Source organism: Pristis pectinata, chromosome 30 (genome assembly GCF_009764475.1).
Source record: "Pristis pectinata isolate sPriPec2 chromosome 30, sPriPec2.1.pri, whole genome shotgun sequence".
Classification (NCBI taxonomy): domain Eukaryota; kingdom Metazoa; phylum Chordata; class Chondrichthyes; order Rhinopristiformes; family Pristidae; genus Pristis; species Pristis pectinata.
In genome coordinates, this window is record NC_067434.1 from 25,521,122 (window position 1) to 25,543,409 (window position 22,288).

The 22,288-nt window shown below is 42.4% G+C and overlaps 1 protein-coding gene across 2 annotated transcripts; it reads right to left on the reverse strand.

Moving 5' to 3' along the window:
- Positions 1 to 213: 213 nt before the first annotated feature.
- Positions 214 to 7,986, reverse strand: LOC127584667 (stromal cell-derived factor 1-like). 2 transcript variants are annotated; one of them, XM_052041525.1, is made up of 4 exons: positions 7,843 to 7,986; positions 5,864 to 5,981; positions 4,747 to 4,813; positions 214 to 2,050 (listed from the first exon to the last, which is right to left on the reverse strand). In XM_052041525.1, the coding sequence occupies exons 1-4, from the start codon at positions 7,907 to 7,909 to the stop codon at positions 2,018 to 2,020; spliced, it is 285 nt and encodes a 94-aa protein (XP_051897485.1). In that variant the 5' UTR covers positions 7,910 to 7,986; the 3' UTR covers positions 214 to 2,017. The 2 variants fall into 2 exon arrangements, with proteins under 2 accessions (XP_051897485.1, XP_051897486.1); XM_052041526.1 differs by having other exon boundaries at positions 4,739 to 4,813.
- Between the last annotated feature and the right edge of the window lie 14,302 nt (positions 7,987 to 22,288).

Consider the following 22,288-nt stretch of genomic DNA (forward strand, 5'->3'; position numbering starts at 1 on the left):
ACATTTCTCTAATATTAAACCAATCAACATTGAAGTAAGTCGAACTCCTCAGTATCACCACTCAATAGTTCTTCAATATGTTCATTGTTCTCACACATTAGGCCAACTTTCAATGGTCAGTGATCATTTTTCAGTTTAGGAATGTTTCAATTGATACTACTTCTGTTATGAATTTAACATTTCAAAATGCAGATAGCAAATAAGCAGGACAGGTTTTAGGAATTATTTTAAAAGTTTATTCTGTAAAATAGTATTGTAACTTGTTACAAAGAAACAGTATAAAAAAAGAGTAGTCAATGTCTTTCAATTAGTAGAATATGATAGCTTCAATTATATTCATCTTCTTTAAAAAGAGGCAATAACATTTCATCTACAAATATACAGAGAAATGACACACAACAGTCAACACATCAGATGCGCTACATGTTGCTTGGACAAAGTTGTTGGAATTCTTCTTCCTTCAAGGAGAAAATTTGTTAAATGTTGGTTCTTGAAGACAGTTCCCTGTTAAATTTTCACATTTTATGGGAAATAATGTGGAAAGACACAACAAAAAAAAAGACATCAATGGTTTTTAGGCACCATATGAGAAAATCAGAAGCTTTCTCTCAGATTTCCATTGAACCAGTTTCAGGTTGCTTTTAAAAACCTTGCACATGACAGAAGAAATAGTTAGTAAATTCCAATATGTACAAAATAAGCTATTAATGACTCATAACATACTCCAATGGCAATTTTAAAGACTGTTAACAAATTAAACAATAGTTTCCATCCATCAGCGTTTGTGCTTTACAAAGGTAGCCAATCAATTGTGGGTCTGTATTACAGTCTAAAGTCTGGAGTGATGACTCCCATTGTGGGAGGGACAGCAAGATTCACTCAGTCCATCAATACCATTCAGCCTTTCCAACCAAAGGCCTGGTTGGAGCTGAAGCCTGGTTTGGGCAGTGTTAGAATGTATGCTGTTGACCTAAGGTGTCCCTCCTACTGAGTAATAGATCTGACCCATGCTACAGAGTGGTAGTTCAAAGGTTCATGCCTGCCACAGATGGTGAGCTCCTGATCTGAGCCAAACTATAACTGGGAGACACTATGCAATGACTGTGAACTTCACAGCAGAGGGGAAAACCAAGGTGGTCACTGAACATGGAGCGGTCCTCATGAACCCACCAGACGGTGGCTCCAGACAAAATCCAAGACCAAGGCTCCATCCATCCATGTGGACAACTGGCTCTGAGGGACTTAGCACTGAAATAAACTCCCAGCACGGGTGACCTGAGGACTGGAGTAACCACTTGGCTGAGTGTGTAGTTCGGATGCTGACGCCTCCTTGCAGTGCTTACCCCACCACTGGATGCTGCCAGTGAGATGGGATTCCTCACAAAAGCAAGGAAGAATTCCTGTTTCTCTTCCCAGTTTTAGACCTGCCAGACAGAATCCTCCTCAGAAGTCACCACATCTGGAGTTGCATGACTTTATTAATTTTGTGGACCAGAACTGGATATTTATTTAAAGAAGAAATTTGCTCTAATCACCAATGATTGACAGCAGGTACCCTGGAGGCTGCTATAATAAAGGCTTAGTGGTGCCAAACATACTGGTGGCAGCATCAGTGGACTGTTCTCTGCCTGGGGTTTTGGAGGCAGAACACTACGGGCTGATGCCACACTGGAGTGTGTTTGGTGCCACTGACCAGGGGTTATCCATTAGCTGCCCTGATCCCGTCACATTTTATCTAAGCAATATCATCTAGCCCCGTGAGCTTGCCTTGGAATTGGACGGCAGTAAATATATTTGGAGGTGCTCCATTTAAAAATGTCAACTGCACTGTTGATAAATGTATGTGTGCGTGCACCATTTACAGCTAGCTAGATTCAGCATGTAACAGACAGAGGGTTGGGTGTGGAGTCTTGCAAAGCAGTCAAGGCAGGCTGGCGATGTGGCAGTAATATGACAGTGCGCGGGACATTGTTAGTGTGAGCATGCACTAATGCCCACAATCTGGTGGCTGCTGGCTTTATTTTGTGTTCTCGTTCACATCTTGGATTGTCTGTAAAATAAAAAGCGGTGTTTCAGTCAAAAATAAAAACAGAATCAGGGCACTCAGCATTACAATCTTTTTAAAATTGTTCTCATTACGAGACCATATAAACAGATTGTGGGCATGGATATACTGAAACAAAAGTGCTCAGCTCATCTCTTTCATTAACTAGGGAGCTATAATGCACATGTGTGTTTTATCAGAGTCTGTTATGTAACAGCACAGTGGTGAAAACTAGGGGTTATTGTACAGTGAGTCTGACACTATAACTACATTGTGTTGGACTGAGAAGTGCATGACTTGGGCATGGGTTATAGGTTGAATCCCCAGTGTGTGCTCAGCTGTGCTCAGCTCAGGTCTGGTCACTGTGGCTGACTCTACTGCTCTTGCTTGTGGAGAAGAGAAAGTTAACGACTGGGTTTCCGGGTAAGAACTGAAGGATCCACCAGGTGGACGTGTGCATGATGGATGCTGAAAGGAACGGCAGAGACACTGTGCCCTCCGTCGTCAAGTAACCACAGAACTTGCTCCCGAGGCTGCTGTGTGAATGCTGGGGAGGTGCCAGGGAATGGCTGCTGTCTGTAGGCACTGCTCTCTAAGAGCAAAAGCAAGCAGGTTCCTCAGGAGAGGAGTCAGAGGAACATAGAAGCAACTGAAACATTGTTCTTCAACTTAGTAGTGAGTAAAGATTTGGCCTTGATCACAGGAAAATTCCAGACTCTGGATTGTGTTTCACAATTAGTAACAGATGTTTCCATCTTTGCTGCAGTGATTAGTAAACAGCCTTAAAAATTGGCTTCAGCTTAGCCCCACACACACACACAACTAGTTTAGACTTTCCTGGATGGGTGGTCAGCAGAACTATTGGTGCTTCCATTCATTAGACATTTCTTACAGTAGCAGTGCAGGTAACACTACCTGAACACAAGCCTTCAACCTGTCAGGATAAAGTATTTGTATCTCAAAGGCCCTGGGTGTTTGTTGCAGTAAGTCTGATGCTAACTTTTTTCTGTATGGTTCCAGTTGTGAGGATAAAGAAAGAAGTCTACAGCAAGCACATCCAGCCAGTGGAGTGAGGGAATGTGGTTCCAACGAAAGGCTGAGAAAGGCTTGGCAAACGTATCAAGTCTGCCTAGTTGATTCCAAAAGATGTGGAGAAGTGACCTAGCTGTAGTCACAGTGGACTATATTCCAGACCAATACTACAATACGCTTATTAATTAATAAAATATCCAGCAACAAAGTTAAACAAAAGATCATTCTCAGAATCTGATTACATCAACATCATATCACGTTTTCAAAGAGTCTTTGAATTTTCAGGAGGGAAAGAATTCACTTGGCTGATCAAAGTTCTGCTCTCTACACATCCATACTCTGCTCTAATGACATGTCCCTGTTCTTTCCTACACCTCTTAAGCTTCTGTCTTCTAATAATCCCTTCCTCAAGACAGAAGTTTGTGGGCAAAAGTCCCATTTCAGTGACTTGAAGAAATGTAAGGATGGTACTGAGGGAGCGCCACACTGTCAGAGGGACTGTACTGAGGGAGTGCCGCGCTGTCAGAGTGCAGTACTGAGGGAGCGCCACACTGTCAGGGGGATGGTACTGAGGGAGCGCCGCACTGTCAGAGTGCAGTACTGAGGGAGCGCCGCGCTGTCAGAGTGCAGTACTGAGTGAGTGCCGCGCTGTCAGAGTGCAGTACTGAGGGAGTGCCGCGCTGTCAGAGTGCAGTACTGAGGGAGTGCCGCGCTGTCAGAGTGCAGTACTGAGGGAGCGCCGCACTGTCAGAGGGACGGTACTGAGGGAGCGCCGCACTGTCAGAGGGACGGTACTGAGGGAGTGCCGCGCTGTCAGAGGGACGGTACTGAGGGAGTGCCGCGCTGTCAGAGGGACGGTACTGAGGGAGTGCCGCGCTGTCAGAGGGACGGTACTGAGGGAGCGCCGCACTGTCAGAGTGCAGTACTGAGGGAGTGCCGCGCTGTCAGAGGGGTACTGAGGGAGTGCCGTGCTGTCAGAGTGCAGTACTGAGGGAGCGCCGCACTGTCAGAGTGCAGTACTGAGGGAGCGCCGCACTGTCAGAGGGGTACTGAGGAAGCGCCGCACTGTCAGGGGGACGGTACTGAGGGAGCGCCGCACTGTCAGAGTGCAGTACTGAGTGAGTGCCGCACTGTCAGAGTGCAGTACTGAGTGAGCGCCGCACTGTCAGAGTGCAGTACTGAGGGAGTGCCACAGTGTCAGAGTGCAGTACTGAGTGAGTGCCGCACTGTTAGAGGGACGGTACTGAGGGAGCAGGATACTAATAAAGAGGTAATTTTCCTGGGGTGTTAATTGGAGGCCTTGTCTACTCTTTCAGGGGGCTATGTCAGATGCAATGGCCTGATTTCACTGGGGCATTCTTCCTGGTGTCATGGCAATAATTATTCAGTTAAGTCACTGATCATTTGGTCCTGATCTCATGTCCATTCTTTGTTTTTTTCCAATTTCACAGGGGAGCGTTTTGCGCACAGACTTTCTACTGCATTTCCTAAACTGCATCAGTGTTACACAACACAAGCCCTTCTTGACTTTCAAATGTTCTGGGAGCCCATGATTTTGTAAAAGGTCCTTTAGAACACAAATCTTTATTCAACTGCTCATTTTAGAGGTTGCTCACTTTAACTTGCTGTTGGTTTATTAAGTTGAAAGGTCAATACCCTTACCTATTTACCTTTTTTCTCCAAAGGTTCAAAAATTTGGAATGAAGGCAAATTTTCCTCCCAGTCTTCAAGGTGGCTCTGTGGCACAAGGAAAGGGCAGGATTATAGACAGAAATCCGACAAGAAGTGCTTTAAACATTCTCTTACGTCCACTAGAAACAAATAATTATTATCATTTTTTCTATTACCTGTTATTTTATCTAAGTCAATCACATTTTGATTGAAAGAATATAAAAGCTCAAATCCAAAAAAATCTCAAAAAACAGTTTTTTTTGTTGTCTAAACTCTCTGAAATATTTCTGCATTGTCAGTTTGATTTAATAAAAGAGATAATTTTCCAGCATTAATAAATACATAATCTACAGCTTACATGCAGTAAATTACTTCTCAAGTATATTTCTTTGAATCAAGAAAGATGAGGATTCACTGTATGCTGCCCTAATATGGTCATTGCTTCACTGATAGTTGAGCATTCAATTTAACTGTGACATTATCACACCATCAGTGCACAGGAACAAAGCAATAACTTATGCAACGAACGTTCCATTAGGAGTTCGCTGCGGTGAACTAGCCTACAGTCCACTTCAGGCCCTGTACAGTCTTTCAATAAAGTCTCTACTCATGTGCAAAATACTTGTGACTGGTAACACACACAGACCAGATGTTTGTAGGTATCCTGAGCACTTTGACAGAATTAAGCCAATTACTTTAGGCAATACATTTCAGACAATAAATCTGGTCAAAACAGAGAAAGGCTTTGGGAAAATTATTTTTTTGCTGAGATTTTTCTGGATGAGTCGTGCAGGATTTTAAATTCTGGAACTAGGTACACATGTGGCTACTATATACTTGATTAGGCTTTACTTTCTGCCTCTTCTTAGTTACTGTTGGCACTCCTGTGTTAACCAGCTACTGAACGCAGGAGAGTCTACACATAGTTCGCTCACAGAATTGTTCTTATTGAATGATCCACCAGTCTCAACAGGGAATTTTAGGTTGAGTTTGACTACCTAAGAAACAAGCACCCCAGAAAACCAAATGGCAGAGGTTTGTATGAATTTTGTCTGTAAAAGTGGAGGCACTTTGGTCAGTAATGAGTACACAGCACGCTGAGGTGTCCGTACTCACATGAGCTGGAGTGGGCAGTTTGGGATGGGGATAAGCTGCAGCCCCTTGATGTTTCTCACGTTGATTTGTGTTGCTCCTCCTCTGCACATGCACCGGTTCAGAACAGCAGTCGGCTTCTCTGTGTGGAGAGAGGAGAAAGAGAGGAGCCGTTAACTGAATTACTCCAAATTCCTTCAGGTGCAGTTAGCTGGGACTCCATCTAGGACAGTGTTAACCCTCAGTGCCTGAACACAACTCTTTGGAAGCAGTTTTCTAATTCACTTATTGGATGTGTGCCCTGTTGGAAAGCCAGATTTTAGTGCCCATATCAAACTGACATTGAGGAGGTAATGGTGAGCACTTTCCTGATTTGATTTGACTTCCCAAGACTTTTATTCAGGTCTGAAACCAGAGGATAAAGAAATAATGCTCATCAGCTGTAAATTCATAACATTATTAACAGCTATAGAAACAAGGACAGAAAATCAAGTACTATTTTCTGGAGGAGGCAGGGACTGCATTTCATCAACAACTACTAAATGGGGCCTAAATTGGACAAGTTATCCTTGAACAAGAGTCCCATGAAAAATGTTTTGTCATCAGCCTGCACAGGAATATTGCATTTCGTTCTGATTGGATCTAAATTTATTTACTCATCAGTTTTTTAGGCAGTCTATCTCTGGAGCAATGAATTAATTTGATGGAAATTATAAAGAAGGTATTTTACCTTAAGGGTCAACATCTTGAGAGAGGAGCAAGTATTAAACAAGTGAACCATCTGCCAGCTGTGCCACCTGCCAAGAGTACCATCTGCCAGGTGTACTCACATCTGTATATTGGATTCCAGCGACTCCAATGAAACTGGGCTTTGGATTGAAGTACAACTGATACCCTCACACACAATTACTATCGAAGAGAAATTCTCCCTCAGTGTTTTATTGAAATGTTATTATTTGTTGAATTTATCTGCTCCTGACCGGTGAATGTTTTTTACCAGATTCCAGAGGTTTTATGGAATCTGCAGTAAATTATTCTTCTAATAACTTGCATGTATATATTCCACAATGTTCCTCCAACTCATGCACAGTGCTTCACAGTGAAGCAGAGAGCCAGTTAACAGAATACACACACGCCAGATCAAAATCATTTTGAGTCACTGCCAGGTTGGATGGACCAGCATGAGGTGGACCAACAACTACAGTCGTGAGTAAGCTCTCACCACCAACACGCGGCTGCGATCCAGAACGCCAGTAATTCAGTACCCAGTTCAATCAACTGCAGACATGAACTTAGCCAAGAGAAAACCAGAGAGAGTGAATACGGCATGAACTGTTCTGGACATTTACTTTGTAGTTCACTGATCCTATCATTTCATTAATACATGATGACAACTGTCAATCGGTTTTTATTACAGCAATTTTGGACAGATCTTTTAGCTGTTTTAAGCTTTACTAAAACATACTGTTGCAATTTTAAACACTGAACACAATTGACATGCAGTTCTTAAACTGCTGCAAATGTGTAACTGCCAAAGTTCCAGGAATTAAATCAATGCCATTGGAAATCAGGCAAACATTTGTACATCTCCCAGGAGGGCAGTTTGACAGCTTGCACCTACTCTGTATTCTGCTCCATAGCAACTTGTTTTTAATGATTACACAGGATTAAAAAGGAGCTTGCTACATCAGCAGGATGTTTAGGAGAATACGGCAAGAACCGTATTTACAAAGACATAAATTTTCTTGATTTATTGCTCAACAAATGGCAAAACATGGCCCCAAACATATTGTCTTTGTCAAGCAAAAAGATAAAATAATTATTTAGTCTGGAGAGTAACTGAACATAAAACTCTCATCGCCTAACCTTTCGTTCCATTTCAAACTTTTCTCAGACCATTGCGATTCTATTCTACAGAAAGAAAAGCACACGCCACAAACACTGCTCTCTTACCACACGAAAATCATAATGATTTTGTTCTTGAACAAGGCAGAATCACTTACCCTGTGACAAGTTGATACACAGAGTCCCAATCAGCAGGACCAACATTGCACACAGTTTCATGCTCATGGCTATTTGTTTGTGAAGTTCACACCGCACAAGAATCTCTGTTTGAATCTGTGTCTAAAAACCAGAGTGGCTTAAGCTACATTTATATTAACAGAAGCCACTCCTCACTGACTCTGATTGGGCTAGGGCGAGTATCTGAAAATCGACAGGATGTGGTGATTCCTTCCTTTATAATCCTTGGAGACCTTTCAGTTTCTAAAATATACATACCTTTAGCACAATGCTATCCAGCTGGTCTTCGACCACTGGTATTAACAGACTGTTATGAAATGTAAAAGAAATGTAAACAAAAAATATCAGGCTTTCATCTTATTCTTCAAATGAAGGAAAGGTAAAATGTGTTTTGAGAAATAGGAGAAGAATAGAATAATTTCCATCCTAAAGAAATTATACTGGAGGAATTGGTGGGCAAACCTTAAAATGCCCAATGTACATAGAGTTTGGCTTAAATATATACATCAGGCAAATCCCAGAATTCTGCCGATGCATCCCCTGGCATTATCGTGCACATTTAGTTGCATTGCTCTTGGGACAAGGAGGGAGAGAAAGTGCATCTCTGTCCTTGCACCAGGCATTACCTAGCAAGAGGGTACAAAGGTCAGCCAGGGCATCACTCAGAGTGGCACCAAGAGCTTTACACTGTGGGGCACTTGGGTTTACTACCGGAGACCTGCCTCCATCCTTTACCTGAGTGGCAGTAAGGAAGCCACTGTGCAGAAACTCTGATTATTGAAAGGAATTTAATAAAATAAATTCTTAAACTAAGTTTCCTTTCATAAAAGTTCTTCGGCAGAACTCTTTTCCTGGACCCAAAATGTTAACTGTTTCTCCTCCTGCAGATGCTGCCTGAACCGTTTCCAGCATTTTCCATTTTTGCTTTGGTTTTCCTGCATCTGTAGTTTTTTGGTTTTCATTTCATGGAACCCCAACTTGAATCTATTGCTGCACATCCCAGGAAGAAAGGCTGCAGAGGTTTGATAACTATCTAACTCATGAGGATATTGTATCTTGAATGTTTGTGCATGCACTCTTAAGGACAGCACTCAGTTATTTCTCCAATGTTTCTTGCTAAGAAATCCTTATTAATTCATTTGACTAACCAAACAAAAAAAAATCACACAATATATCAGGCTGATTTTACTTTGATTAATAAGCTTCACATCAGTAAAAACAGAGAACAAATAGGTCTTAAACATTAAATTTGGTAATTACATTCATTTGTATTGAATAAAATGCTTGGATTATAATTCCACTGGTATGCATCAAATAAAGAAGTTGTGATTCTTTTTTTTCTATTTCAATATTACATCAAGTTGATCAGCTACAGAGAAAAAAACTCAAATTTTATATTCCAGAATAGGAAACTGGAATAATCCAGAGATCTAACAGTGGAATGGTTTTGTTACTTAATGGCTAGTATTTATTTCTGATTCTATAGAATTAAGTAGATTTGATATTGGCTGTCTGATATGATGATAGGATCAGAAAAGGCATTTTCCATGTGGAGTGGAGTATGGCCATTTCATTATAGTCAACGCTTCTTCTCAGAAAAGCACTTACTTGTTCAGACATTATTTCCATTACCAGGTAACTGGGATTGAAACCATATGGTGCTGGTTTACATTTGAAATGTTTTCATAAATATGGTGGTTTTATCAGCAATAACCCATTAATTCAAGTGTGAGGAGAAAACACACCTTTTAATCTTTCTTGTATCATTTTCAATTTAAGGACAATTCTTTGAAGAATTTAAGGACAAAAATCTGAAAGGCTGTGATCTCATTTGCTTTAAAAAATCTGCTTCTTTGAAGTAAACTGTGAAGTATTGGTCTCTCTCTGTTCCACAATCCATTTTATAACATGAAACTTTAGAAATGTATGGTTTTATGAAACTCATTTGAAAGTATTGTGCAATTCTAAGTGTGTGACATCATCAGCCAGCAAGGTGCCTGGCTGTAGATTATTTTAGTCCTGTGAAGGTCTCAGAGAGAAAGTTGGCAAGGATTCTACGAGGTAAAATCATTCAGTTTCCCCTCTTATATTCTTATTACCACATTCCTTTCCATTCTATTTCTGTCAAGCAGGAAAGTGAAACAAGGGAGAATCAATATACTTCCTTTTCTGGTCTTGGCAACCAAACAATGCTGATTTCAGTAACATAGGAAGAGTTCGCAAAGCAAAAAAACACTCCTGCAAGTGTCACTGTGCATTGCGCTTTTGATAAACCACAGATTACCCATAGTATTGTGAGTTGAGATCTTGCAAAATATTTTAATAGTTATTAATAGTTTATGCCATTATGCTGTAACTGAAAATATCACCCCTTCTCCAAAAAACTTAGATTGAACCATAGACTGCATTTAGATTGCACCTTTTTTTGCAGAATCTCCAAGCCATTTTGAAACTCAAGGCAAACTCTTGAAATGGAGCCATTAACTAGCATCACTTGTGATAATGAGCAGATAATCTTCAAGTGATGTTGTTTGAGGGAATAACATCTGGCAGGACATTATGAACACTCTTGTTCTGCTTTGAGATTATGTCATTTGATATTTTACACCCACAAGAGCACAGAATAGCACTTCTGACAGTGCAGCACTCCCCAAGGACTGAACTAGAGACTTGGATTAGATTCTGAGTTTGGGTGTGTTTGAGCACATAACATTCTGGTGTTAAAGACAAACTATCCCCTCCAAAAAAAGTTTCTTATCCTTTCCCAGAGACAGCCACACAACTTTTTAACATGTAGAAAGCTCAGCTGTAAGTACCACACACTTTATAAAGCAGCAAATTATATCAATTTGAATTCATTAGACCAGAGCAACAAAGGATCACATCTGGATCTTGGAATTAGTAATCAAATAGATTGTAGCTATAATTAGACTCATTTGAGGGCATTCTTTTCTCAATTGTCTCCAGAGTTGATTTTAATTTATGATTTGTTTGAATTGACCATAAATGGTTCAGCTTTCAATTGATTCAAATTAGCATTATTTATTTATTTATTAATTGGAGCATGCACCTGCAATTATTTCAGCTTGGTCCCAATTGACTTTTTTTCATATATGTTTTATTTGTAAGGAATTGTTCGTCAGTGTCTGTGATGAATGAGTTGTGTGTGAATGTTACCTAATTGGCATTAATTTCTCCTTTAGCCTTGATTACTGTTGAAGCAGTTCTACTGATATTGGAGAAAAGTGACAGGGGAATCTTTAACCTGTCACTGAATAAAAGGGAAGTGGACAGTCAGGGTTTGGACCTTGCTGCCCTGCATCTCTGGGGTTGGATAAAAGCCACATGCCTCTGGTAAAGGAAACAAGTGTTGCACATTGGGCAAAAGTGAAGTCCCTGCTGCATAAACAATTCTCACAGTTTTACTTTGCAGGAGGATGGGTTTCACATCTAACAAAAAAACTAAATTTGAGTGCTGGTTCAGACAAACCCACACTCTTACAAGGCTGCTAACTGTTATTGTCGAATTGCATGCAATCTTAAGTCGAGCTGACACTAATAGGATCTCAAATTAAATTGGTTGTGGCAGCATGGGTTCCATTCCCAGTGGATGCAATCCTACTGTACAAAATTGTTCAATTAGCCATTAATTGGTGGTATAACACAATGGTACAAAGCATAATGTGTGAAAAATGGCTATAAAGTGGGATTTTGTAGGCATTCACAAAGAGCTTTGTGCTCTGTATGTCCTCACTCATGGAATCAGTAAATGTTTGCTTGCTGAAATAAAGTGGGAAATAGGACATCATTCAATGTTAAGTGACTGAGCTTCATGTGAAACCCAGATTTTAAAACCAAGATCGCGCCATGTTTTCAGCCATTTTTCACTCTTCCTGCTTTAAATGGGTTCACAAACTACATGGGCACATGGCACTCTCTCTTACTTGGCCCAAGTGAACATTCTTCATTTATGAGCTCAGGCAATAGGTGTTGATGGAATGGGGAAGGCAGGAAGTGGTTGACTCAAAAGTGTGGGAGATGGTGGGAGTCTCAGGAGGCAGAGGGGGCAGTGGTGCAGAACATAATGGCTGGGAGGGAAAGGGCCAAAGATTTATTATTGATCTGCTCCTGTCCTTGGCCAAGCGAGGTGTTGTTTGGCCTCCTATCATTCAGCTACTCACCACTGAAGGATATTGTAAAAGCGTTCTGTCTAATTATAGGACCTGGACTGAAGGAGGCCGACATGGTGAACATCCATCGCCAAAGCCTGCAAGAGAGCACAGTTGAAGGGCAGAAGAGAACTGATTTGAGTGTGAGACATTTTAAGGCCACTCCTGTCCTCTTAACATTAGGCAGGATAAATTACAGTCAGGCCTGTAAACTTCATACTGGACGTGCACAGCAGCCAGAACTTCACACAGGTTGTTGTTGCAGGGGTTCATGTTGCAGTTGCATTGAGATCAATTTCTGCTTCACAATCTCATGCATTATCAACCGTAAGAAGTAATTCTGGATTCCTTCTCCTCCTGTCTAAGCCTTTCTGAGCACTCCAGAAACTTCAGCATATAATGTAAACATACGTCAGCAATACACTTTCCTTCTGGTTGCATCCATTACAATGAAATTACAAGAATGTCTCCACTCTTGCCCAGGATTCAGACTCTGCATGAAACGGCATCACTTTAGATGGATGGTGGAAAATACCACCCTGTCCTTGTGTCCATGGAGACTGGTCTGAATCCATTAAGACCGCAGCGATGTTAGCATCACTATCCTTCACGTTGACATTTAACCAATTTACCACAGAGCCTGTAATGATAAAAAAAAATGAAGTTTGATGCTAAGAGGACAGCTATGAAGATTAAAGTGGAGAGGAGCCAACCCTCCTGCTATAAAGACTGAGCACTTCGACTTATCTTGTGTTTGACTCAAGGGTGACACTGCTGAAAGAAACTGGAAGAATTTTAATGGCTTTACTTAACTCCAGCATGGGAAACTTGACAGGAAACGTTGGGCTCTATGGGAAGGGTGGAATGAAGTTGAGCAAAAAAAAGACGTAGAAGAGAGTCATTAACAGATGAGAGAAAGCTACTTATCATAGAACAATAGAACACAGGACATGGGCCATCGCTGGTGTGTTGCTTCATATAGAAACCTGGCAGAAAGAACAAGTTAGTCTTGGAGAACAATACAGTGACTTGCATTTCATAACCTCAGGACTTTGCAAGGTCCTTCACAGCCAATGAAATACATTGGAAGTCTGACACTGTGTACTTCAGGCAAACTCGTGCTGAAGTCTCAAATCTGAAAACGTGATAATGACCCGATAATCTGTTTTTGACGATATAGGTTGAGGAGCACAGATTGGCCAGGATTAAAGACTAATGGCAGGCACCGTCTGCATCTGGTGGAAGCTTCAGACTGGCAATGAAAATAATTGTTTTGCCCAATCATAAAAACACAAAAGATCGTGCTTAAAACCTGCTTGTTCAACTTAATCAGACGTCAACCCTGAATATAGAGAGGACTAAGTTCACAGATTAATTCTTTCTCAGAGACTGGTGTCCTCTCTGTCCTTCATTACTGAGTTGATGCCTGAAGTTTAAAAAAAGCTTTAACACAGCTTAATTATGAAAACACTTAAAACAGTTGAATTAATCGACAAAGGACATTGATGCATGATGGCTGCAAGTGTTGAAAACTAAAATATTCTGTGCTCCAATGTGCTTTTACTTTCTAAAACATTCTCCCCAAATGAAAAATCTGACAATGCTACAGTCCCACCATTGTAAATTTGTTTGACTTCTTCATCATAAAGAATGTAAATATGAAAGGAATGTTGCATTGTGTCTCGTTAATCTGCACACCGTTGGCAAACAGAATATGAAAGGAAATTGCAAAGCTCTTGCGCGATGTGAATGTTAACCATACCTTCAGTTGAGTTTACGGTGGCCCCAGCTCTGGTAAATGGTGCACACTTCTCCCTTTTCATTGCCTTCTGCTACTCTTTGGAAGGATGTGTCATTTTGATGTTTTCTAACACTTCTGCACTTTTCTTTACTGACTAAATAATGTCTTATTGTAGCTCTACCTGTTGTCTTCATCTATGCTCTCATGTTTTGTTTTCACTCTTTCTGTTGGGTCATCAATGCCACAAGACAGTTAATTCATCCAATCTGTTAATAACGCAGTAATCAGAACCTTCTTGTATGATCTTCAGTAACAAACAACCAGCAACTTTGAGTCTCTTCAATTTGCAGCCTTTTTGGATTTGCACGAAGTTAGACTCCAGAAATGTTGACATTGTTTCATTGCTATGTTCTGTGAGACTGAACAAATATAATTATGCCTGCCTTTTAATTTCACATTATATAAGCCCCAGTGGAGCTTTAATTTCAGTGATCAAATCCAACAAACATTACTTTAAACATTGCCAGTAGAAGACAGGATATTTGTGAAAATCAAAGTGTAATCGCAATCCACTTTCATCTTTATTGGCCATAAAATACAAAGTAGCCAGTGAGAGGCAGCTTGCAGCAGAATCCTGAGACATTGACCCTCAAAATTTATCATCAAGTTCCAAGACCTGGGCCTCTGTACCTCCCTCACAATCAGTACAGATCAGAAACCTCATATTCTCCTCTCTGACCATCAACACAAGCGCACCTCAGGGCTACATGTGTAACCCACTGCTCTACTCTCTCTACACCTACGACTGTGTGGCTAATCGTAGCTCCACTGCCATCTACAAATTCACTGATGACACCACTATTGTTGGCAGAATCATGGATGATGACGCAGAGGCGTACAGGAGTGAGATAGAGCAGCTGGTTGAGTGGTGTCGCAACAACGACCTTGCACTCAACATCAACAAAACCGAGGGACTGATTGTGGACTTCAGGAAGGGGAAGTCAGGTGAACACACACCAGTCCTCATTGAAGGGTCTGCGGTGGAAAGGGGGAGCAGCTTCAAGTTCCTGGGTGTCAACATCTCGGACGATCAATCCTGGGCCCAGCACATAGATGCAACTATGATGAAGGTGTGCCAGCGTCTCTACTTTCTTAGAAGTTTAAGGAGATTTGGCAGGTCATCGAAGACTCTGACAAACTTCTACAGATGCACAGTGGAGAGCAGTCTGACTGCTTGCATGTATGGTGGACAATGAACAGGAAGGTTAGAAGCTACAGAGAGTGGTGGACTCAGCCACTTCCATCACAGGTACAGCTCTCCCCACTATTGAGGACATCTACAAAATGCGATGTCTCAGGATGGTGACATCCATCATTAGGGACCCCCGCTATTTGGGCTGTGCCCTCTTCTCGATGCTACCATCAGGCAGAAGGTACAGGAGCCTGAAGACCCACACCTCACGGTTCAACAACAGCTTCTTCCCCACTGCCATCAGGTTCTTGAACCCACCTGAAAATCCCTAACACTACCGTGGACTGTATTTCCCTCAACTTGCACCAATGTGGTTATGTTTAATTTTGTTTATTTTATTGTGTAAATTCTGTGTAATTTATGTTAACTTAAGTTTATGTAATTTATGTTTGTAATGTGCTGTGCTCTGTTGCAAAAAGCTAATTTTCATGGCATTTATACACTGGGTATGTATACACGTGACAATGAACTTGAACTTTCAGCTCTAGAATTGATCCCTCTGTTTCCAGTGTTGGGGTACATCTCCAACTGTGTGCATAAACCTGGCTGGAATTTGCTGTTGTATTGACAATGGAATGATCAGCATTTGCTGTCAATACATGAAACTGATGGGGTCTGAGGTTGGTGCCACCTTTGGTGGGAAATGCAGTTCGAAAATGCCTTAATGACCTCACCCACTTTTATGAGGTCACTTATCCTCTCGTGGACCACATCCAGGTCATTAGACAATGACCTCATGGTCCATCTCTTCCCACTGCTTGGGGAGCATGTGTGCAAAACTGGACAGCAGTAATCTTCTGACAAGATCTCCGTCAATCTTCTAGAACCCACGGACATTCTTTCCCTCGTTGTGTCATTCTTTGGTCTTTCCTATTTCACCTTTCGTGTTGGACTTTCTCCCAGCAGCAGCTCGATCCATTCAGATGCTTCCCTTTGTGAAATCCAGGCTGGATTTAACCAGCATGTTCCATGGGCAACTTTGGTCTCCTGTTGACATGGACAGTCAGTGAACAGTGCAGTTATAGATGGTCAGGTGTGACACTCCTTACAATTAGCAGGTAGAGCAAAGATGGCTGTTCCTGCTGAATGCAGCTGCACTAACACATCTTCATAATCCCTGCAGCTGTCTCCAGGAGTTGAACCTGGCCTCAAAATGAACCCACCATTCCAAGACTGCCTTGAGCATGGCCCTATTGTCAATGGAACTCCCTCAGACATTTCAAAATATCAGTGCAACAGATTGTATAATTGTTTGATTGACAATGACTTGGTATGATTCTCTTCTGTTATTTAACGGCTGCTGCTACTCGTGCAGTAATTCACAGTTTTGAATCTTCTTCTTGCAGAGCACACCGAGCATTGTCCAACTATCATCCTCCATTACATTAGTTCAGGGTAGCCATTTGTGCAGAACTGACAACTGATTCGAGAACACTTCACATAGGATCTCATTACAGTAGAAAAGAGAAACAAATGACTGCAGTTGCTGAAATATCTAGATGGAAAACACCACGGGCAGGCACGGTAGTGTAGCAGTTAGTGTAACGTTATTACAGCGCCAGCAACCTGGGTTCAATTCTGGCTGCTGTCTGTAAGGAGTTTGTACGTTCTCCCCGTGTTTGCGTGGGTTTCCTCCAGGTGCTCCGGTTTCCTCCCACATTCCAACGACATACGGGTTAGGAATGAGGACATGCTATGTTGGCACCAGAAGCATGGCAACACTTGTGGGCTGCCCCCAGAACACTCTACACAAAGATGCGCTTCACTGTGTGTTTCGATGTACGTGTGACTAATAGAGAGATCTTATCTTATGATGCTGGAGGAACTCAGCAGGCCAGGCAGCATCCGTGGAGAAAAGCAGGCGGTTCAAAATTTCGGGTCAGGACCCTGAAGAAGGGTCCTGACCTGAAACGTTGATCGCCTGCTTTTCTCCACGGATGCTGCCTGGCCTGCTGAGTTCCTCCAGCATCATCGTGTTTTTCATCTCATTGCAATGTCCTGAAATGTTACGAGATATGTATCATTATCACCCATTTGTAATGACATTTGGCAGAGGAATCTTATCTAATGTAGCAATGGTACTGAGGGTCCTGTAACAACTGAGTTATGGTAATTCCTCCCTCCCTGAACCAGGAGAGGATTCCCCTCTCCACAACACTGGTTCACCGGTGCCTGGGTTCAGGAGCAACAGTGACACAGCCCTGTGGAGACTGTGGCCATCAGCAACCAGGAGCACTGGGAGAATGACCCACCTTGACTTTGTGAGATCCCACCATCATCAAAAAGTACTGTCTCCTCTGCTCCTGTTTCTTGTGCCCACTTGTGACCCTGGGACAGTTTCTTCTGGCTTATTGCAACCTTTTGTAATTTTAATTTCTTCCACTTATTCTTCATGTAATTGATGGCCCTCATTCCTGGGACTGTTCCAGTAAATCCACTCAGCTTCCTAAGATGTGTATTAGATCCTCCAACTGGGACCTAACCATTTGCTTTCCTCCTTTTGTGTTAGAGGGAAGCAGACATCGAGCTGCTTTCTGAGGTGATGAAATTCGGCTGCGGCAGACAAACTGAGGTGAATGGTTGGACAGTTCAACATTTGCCCCATCACCAGGCATGAGCAGCACAGGATCAAAGGCCTTCAGCCGATTCCAAGCTGCTGTGGCAGAATTGGGACCTGCTGCACTTTAACTCTTCACCAACGATACGTTAAGCTCGGGAATAGGAAGTTATACAAAAGAATTGAAACCACTCTGAAAAGTGGAAGTAAGGCTCTTGCTGCTGAAAGTGCACCTGAGGGGTAGCATTTCTGAGGAATAACTGGTGATCAAAATAAAAGTTAGAGAGAGGCTGCTAATGGCTAGATATTACTAATTTAGTGAAGCAATAACAGTTTAAACTCACATTGAAATATGACAAATACAGTAATGTTCTGTGCTGCTGCTGCAAAAAGCTCACTTTCATAGCATTTGTACCTTGGGTACGTATGCCCATGGCAATAAACTTGAACTTGAACTTTCAGCTCTAGAGTTGCTTTCTCTATTTTCAGTGTTTGGGTACATCTCCAATTGTGTGCATAAACCTGGCTGGAATTACATAAACTTAAATTACTGCATTGAAACTTGGCAGCGGTTTTAAGATGACCTGACAGAGGTATGCAAGATCAGGAGGGCATAGACAGGGTGAAAGCACACAGTCTTTTTCCCAGGGAGCGGGTGCTAAAAGCAAAAAGGCATAGGTTTAAGATCAGAGGCGGGAGATTTAAAAGGGACATCAGGGGCAGCTTTTTCACGCAGAGGGTGGAATGAGCTGCCAGAAATAGTGGTTGAGGTGGGCACGTTAGCAACATTTAAAAGCCATCTAGATAAGTACTTGGATAGGAGGGACTTAGAGGGCTGTGGGCCACAGTGGGCAGGGAGGACTAGATGGCTGGGCAAGGCAGTCGACATGGACGAGTTGGGCCAAAGGGCTGTTTCCACACTGTATGACTCTACAACTCTGAGTAAATTCAATAAGGTGCATAACAGGATGATCCTACCGTTGCTGAAGATGCCTCCTCCAAAGAAGTGTGTACTTGCAACCAGCCACACTTCCAAACAGTGCCGTGCTGTGGAGCATGGAGATATCACAACCCCACCTCAGGGTTAAAGGAAGCTCCTTGCTGGTCAAGAAATGAATGAAGTTTTGGCTCTTCGACTCCTGGTGAGATCAGCTACAACCACAGGGAGTTGAAACTCCTTTGTGCAGCACTTTGATAAAACTGCTAACCTATTTAATTGAGCAGGTGGAGAGCTTTGCTGAAATATTTCACCGAGGAATTTACTGTGAATGTGTTAATTAATGCACTAAAAGCACATCAAAGAATTGAAATCTCTTGCCACTTGCTGACAGCTTAAGGTCAATGAATGAACATGTTATTCTCCCACATTAGTATCTGTGGTTTTGATTCAAAAGAACATAAGAGATAGAAGCAGTGATAAGGCCTTCAACTCCTCAAATCTGCTCCATTGCTTAATATCATTGCTTAAACTATACCCTATCCAGTTCCCACCCCCAGTTCCCAGAAAAACTCATTCCCTTACTGTTCTAAAATCTATCGATCTCAGCCTTCAATATACATGAACAAGAGCACAAGAAAATAGGGGTAGGAGTAGGCCACTCAATCTATGCTGGTCTCAACTCCCCTTCTGTGCCAGTTCCCCATAACCCTCAACTCCTCGACCTTTCAAATATTTATTCATCTCCACCTTAAATATATCCAATTATCTGACCTCCACTACCCACAGGGGCAGAGGATTCCAGAGATTCACCACCCTCTGAGAGCAGAAATTTCAGTTTTAAATGACTGGCCCCTATGTCCCCTTGTTTGTAATTCTCCCTCTGGTGGAAGCATCTTAACATCTACCCTGTCAAACCCCCTTAGGATCTTAAATGTTTGTACAAGTTCAACCCTTATTCTTTAGAACTCCAATGACTCCAACATATTCAATGACTGAACACCCACAGCCCTCTGAGGGAGAAAATTCCAGAGAAACACGCATCTGTAGAATGGAATTTTTCCTGACATTGGCCCGGATCTTGCTGACCTGTATCCCAGCCTGGAGGGACCACATGCCCAGAGGTACAGGGCCTGTCACATGGTCCAGCCACAAGGTCTCAGCAGTCACCAAACCTGAGGTGTCACAGTGTCCCCAATAAATAGCCCAGCTGGCAAAGTGGTGGGGGGTGGGGGTGGGGGTTGGGACTTCACTGGTTGTAAATAACTTTCAAAAGTTTTTAAATCTCATTTATGCAGAGACTTTTCAAAACCAACAGCACTGATTACAAAATTAAGTTCTATTTTAAAGATAAAGAAAAATAAAGTTAACTAAAATATCTAAAAACATTTCTAAACTAAAATATTAAATTTAAGCAAAATAATCCTCTACAGTTTCCATTGTGGCTCAGATCCACATTGTGGACCAGGTCTGGGCTGCTGGAGAATCCCAGCACAACCAGGTCCCACTAAGAGGGAACTGACAGAGTTAGCCGGCTGTCTCTGATACCCCTGGGTCTTACTGTAGTTTCTGCAGCTGTTTTCCAACTCCAACAGCGGACAGTGGGATTTAGCCAAGTGTCATATGTTTTATGGTTCTATGGTCATGAAGAGCTGAAGAAGGTAGGAGATATTCACAAGAAGTGGCATCCAACAGCATGGGATCTGGTGGACATGGTACAAAACAGAAGGGTTCATGGAAATTTCTTCCCAGTGTGTAACTGACCCATGTCCACAGGGAGCATAGCCACACGCATCATCTCCAAATGGTGGGCAGCACACATTCTGACACACGCACATAATTCATACAGATCCTCTTCCCTAACCAGCTGAAGCTTTCTTTCCCTGATTACTTTCCTCTCCCAGGAGATTCCATGGCTGAATTACTGTCAATCGTGGATTGCACACGATTGTTTGGGACCACTTCAAAGACCGAGGTGACTGGCTTTGCACTGTGAGGCTCATCATCCCTGGGGGTCCTCGTCTCACTCTGCTTCACATCTGACAAATACTTAGAGCAACTTGTGTCCCTCCACCCAGCTTCTTTCTGGCAGCTACAACTTTCCATGTTACTTGTTATATAATGAACAGCTGAATATAATAAATATAACTTGGAAACTTTACTTCAAACTAAACAGGAACCAATGATACATGGCAACCATTCAATACAGAATGAATACTGAACTGAAGAGCACAAGGAAGCAGCACCACACAAGGTCGTGGACAAAGTAGAAATTTTCTTAGCATTGAACCATCTTGGCCCACAGCGACCAAGCCTGTTTGCTGCTTGTTATTCAACATTAAAGAATTAAACTGTTTTTCAAGGTTTTGCAACTTTCTTTATCTGGGTGATAATTTGCCAAAGAATATGATATGAAACTCATGGCAATGATTTTGGTTGTGAATTCACCACATGGGCTCCTTGGGTATTCATTCTCCTTTCTGCACCCCTCCAGAAACAAAATGGCAGCAAAGTTTAAGAGAATAACATGAACAGAGATGGTTTCAAACTCTGCAAACATCACGGTTGCAAACTAATATCAAATGCAGTCCCCCCTCCCACCCCACCCCACCCCAACTATCCAGTTCCATCCACCATCAGCGTCCAGGAGCTCTGTGGCACAGTCTGTGGATCCTGCTTGGAACTCATTTGTCACCCCAGGACCCACAGGTGGCTGTGGTAGAAAGTCACCCTTGATCCTTAGGGACTGTCATGGAGAGAACTCAACCAAAGGCAAGTTATTAATCCCAATATCTTGAACATCCCACGGTTGACAGAGCAGCTTTGAACTGCCCAAGTCCCGTAATCTAAAATTCTCTCCCTCAAAGCTTCTGCCACATTATCTCCTTCTCCTCCTCAAAGACCCGTTCATAAAATCCACCTCTGGGCTTCCTTCCACTATGATTGCACCCTCTGTGGATGTTGTAAGCTGCTGTGCAAATGCCAAATGTGTTGATTCATTCTGCAAGGTTTTCCTGCTTGTCATCAGTGGCCTGGGTGTGGATCAAAGTGAAACACAAATTGGTGCCATGGTTGAACTTCCTTCGATATCTGTTTATCATTCAGTCACCGAGTTGGGCAGCATAGAAACAGGCCCTTCGACCCACCCTGTCTATGCTGACCATCATGCCTATCTATGCTAATCCCCACTTGTCTGCATTGATTCCATATCGCTCAGTGCTCTGCTTATTCAGGTACCTGTCCAGGTGTCTCTTAAACATTGTTACTCTTCCTGCCGCCATCCCCTCTGGCAGCTCATTCAAGATACCAACTACACGTTGTATGAAGAATTTACCCCTCCAACCCCTTTTAAACCTCCTCCTCTCACCTTAAACCCATGCCCTCTGGTTTTAGACACCCCTGCCATGGGAAGCAGACTCTGGCTATCTACCCTATCTATGCCCCTCATTATTTTATATAGCTCTATCAGGTCACCTCTCAGCCTCCTTTGCTCCAGGGAAAACAGACCCAGCCTATCCAATCTCTCCTTATAACTCAAGTTTTCCAACATCCTTGCGAATGTTTTCTGCACCGTCTCTAGCTTAATCGCATCCTTCCTGTAGTGTGGCAGCCAGAATGACACACAGTACTCCAGCATTTTGTACAACTGTTACACAATGTCCCAACTCCTACACTCAATGTCTTGGCCAATGAAGGCAAGCATGCCAGACGCCTTCTTCACCACCCTACCTACTTGTGTTGCCACTTTCAGGGAACTATGTACATGTAACC